The sequence below is a fragment of the Prosopis cineraria genome, unplaced genomic scaffold (genome assembly GCF_029017545.1).
Source record: "Prosopis cineraria cultivar Desert tree isolate PC_DT_omini unplaced genomic scaffold, ASM2901754v1 PC152, whole genome shotgun sequence".
Taxonomy (NCBI): Eukaryota; Viridiplantae; Streptophyta; class Magnoliopsida; order Fabales; family Fabaceae; genus Prosopis; species Prosopis cineraria.
The window spans coordinates 61,897-64,519 of NW_026555479.1; the positions used below are offsets into that span (position 1 = coordinate 61,897).

Genomic DNA, 2,623 nt, shown 5'->3' on the forward strand with positions numbered 1-2,623 from the left:
AACATTTCTTGTAAAGGGTTTACAAAATGATTATCAAGATCTTTTACCTTTTCAAACACATTCACGCCTGTCTTTACCCTAGGTGGTTTCTCTTCTTTGGATTCACCATTAAAAGCTTTTCTCCACTTTCTCTAATGATGTGTCGAAGGCAAGAATCTATGGTGTCCTATGCAAATATTTTTTTTTACAGTGATCCAACCCTATTGAATGAGTGTCCTCTTCACATATAGGACATGCACCATGCCCTTTGATACTATATCCTAACAAATTCTCATAAGTAGGGAAATCATTAATTGTGCCAAATAACATGGCTTTCAAATTAAAACTTTTTTTTCTATGCTCATTATAAACCTCCACACCAGTGTCCCACATTAATTTCAAATCCTTTATTAAAGGGGGGAGAGTCAGAAATAAGGGTCGAGCTTGACAGTCTGCCCATTTAAGCCTGTTTTAATAAGGATTCAGGCTTGAAAATTTGATATGTTTTAGGGTAACTGGGTTTTAAAGCTCGACTCTTTTAAGCCCTAAAAAAAAGGGCTCGGGCTCGGGTAGCCCGTAAATCCTGTTTTACTTTTTTTTTTTCCTTACCTATCTCAAAATGCACCGCACAGACGAAAACCCTCAAGTGTCGAAATTGCTCTTAATCTCTCATGCTCACAGCCTCACACAAACAGTAGACTCAGTCGACAAGCTTAGAGCCTCAGACTCCCTCTCCCTCTTTCGATCTCGACTCTCGATCTCAAATTTCTCTCTTCTCTCAGTCTCTCCTCCTCAAGCCATCGTCAGTCAAGTGTCCAAGCCTGTTTTTGTCTCTCAGATTCTCACTGTCTTAGTCATGTGGCTTAACTTGCCTGAAGCTGTTGACGTCGTGTCTGCTCCCTCCTCGATAATGTGGCCTTTGATTCTCACTGTCTTAGATGGATACTGCTTATTAATTGAAAGGAACTCGGGCAAACCAAATTAAATAAAACAGTAAAGCTGCATGGACACCAAACCACAAAACGAGGGAGGATAGATCATTCAATAATCTCTCGGCCGATCTCACTTGCTCTCAGGGTTATGATCATTAGGGGTCACAATCCACTTGGAAATCCCAAAGATTCCTTTGTTGAGGAGCTGAGGAACAGCACCAAGGAAGATGGGCTGTGGGACGTTAGCCCAGTCCGATGGCAGGACATCACTGTGGCCAGCAAAGATCTTCTCTTTGGGATAAGCTAGTCTGTCGAAGATGGGTTCGAGCTCTTTAAAATTGGAAACACGACCAGGCTGAGAGTGGTTCTGGTAGACGACAAAGTCAAAAAGTGCCTCGTTTTCCTTGTACAGTCGTCATAGTTATTAGTGAGAGGAGCCGACACAGTGATGGAAGCCTTGGTGATGACTTTTTCCACGTTCTTTAGATCCCATATGACCTTTTTATTGCCTTGGGAAACTGATTTGCCGCATCAGGTTTGATGTGTTCGTAGTAAACGTCGATGCCATCAAAACCAAAAGTCTGGACGATGTTTTTGAGAGTGTCGGTGGCATTTTTGATCCACATGGATTCGTCAGAAGAGGTCACAGCAAATGGGAATTCGGGGTCACGCCCTCCGATGCTCAAGAAGAACTTGATGGAGGTGGAAGTTGCCTTCCTTTTGATGGCTCTGATAGTCTGGGCATCGAACTTACTTTTATCAAAATATGCCTCAAATTTTCCTGTCGTGTAACGCCGATACATATCGTAATCTCTGGCGAAGGCCAGAACGATATGCATTTCTTTGTCGAGGCTCGCATATGGGAGATTTTCAACGGAGCTAACAGTGCTGGCGTAAACACGATAGGCGGACAAGTTCGCCATTTTGAATCTCTCTCTCTCTCTCTACGGTGCTGGATATTGGATTGATTGGCTTTTGTTGTGTGTTTGTGTTGATCCGACTTCATTATGTCCTTTATACAGACAAGTTGCTTCTAATTTGTTATCCTGACGTCACTTCTCTATGTCATCAAACATGGCGTCATGTTTCTATCTCTATTAATTATATGCACCATTTTATAATTTATTTGTACATACGACAGATTAATCACATTATTTTTCATGACTCTCCATCTATAGGCATTTTTCAATTTCAATATCACTGTTCGCCCATTAAGAGAAAAAATTTAATGCCTTGAAATGGGACCTATACAAGTATTCTAATTTATACCACGACATAGTATCTTGTTTGATAAAAAATCGATGCTCTGTGCGTTCGCCACCTAGTAATTAGCATCTAAAATCCGCCAGCCATTGATATTTCTATTTGTATCTTACTATCACCTTTACTTGCATAATTTTTTTTTTTTATAATGTTTTCACATAACTAATTAATAGTTGGGAGTCCGATGAACTAAGACCACGGAATTGCGCCACATAAAGACTGTTCTTACCCAGGCTCTCCCCTATAATTTCTGTTGTGACAAACACGGAATTAAGGACTGCAATTGTAACCACAATAAAACCCATGTTAATTTCTCATGAATTTTACACAGAAATTTAAATTCTTCTTTTTCCAGAAATAAAATAAAATCAAAGAATAACAATAATCATATCAATGACCAATAAATAAAAGGGAAAAGGAAAAGGACACTAAAAATCCCTCTGAGTTAT

General features: G+C 39.8%; 1 protein-coding gene across 1 annotated transcript; it reads right to left on the reverse strand.

The window, feature by feature from the left end:
* Positions 1-1,041: 1,041 nt before the first annotated feature.
* Positions 1,042-1,883, reverse strand: LOC129295604 (ruBisCO-associated protein-like). Its single transcript, XM_054934143.1, has 2 exons — positions 1,421-1,883; positions 1,042-1,314 (listed from the first exon to the last, which is right to left on the reverse strand). Exons 1-2 carry the CDS (start codon positions 1,832-1,834, stop codon positions 1,042-1,044), a joined length of 687 nt encoding a protein of 228 aa, XP_054790118.1. The 5' UTR covers positions 1,835-1,883.
* Between the last annotated feature and the right edge of the window lie 740 nt (positions 1,884-2,623).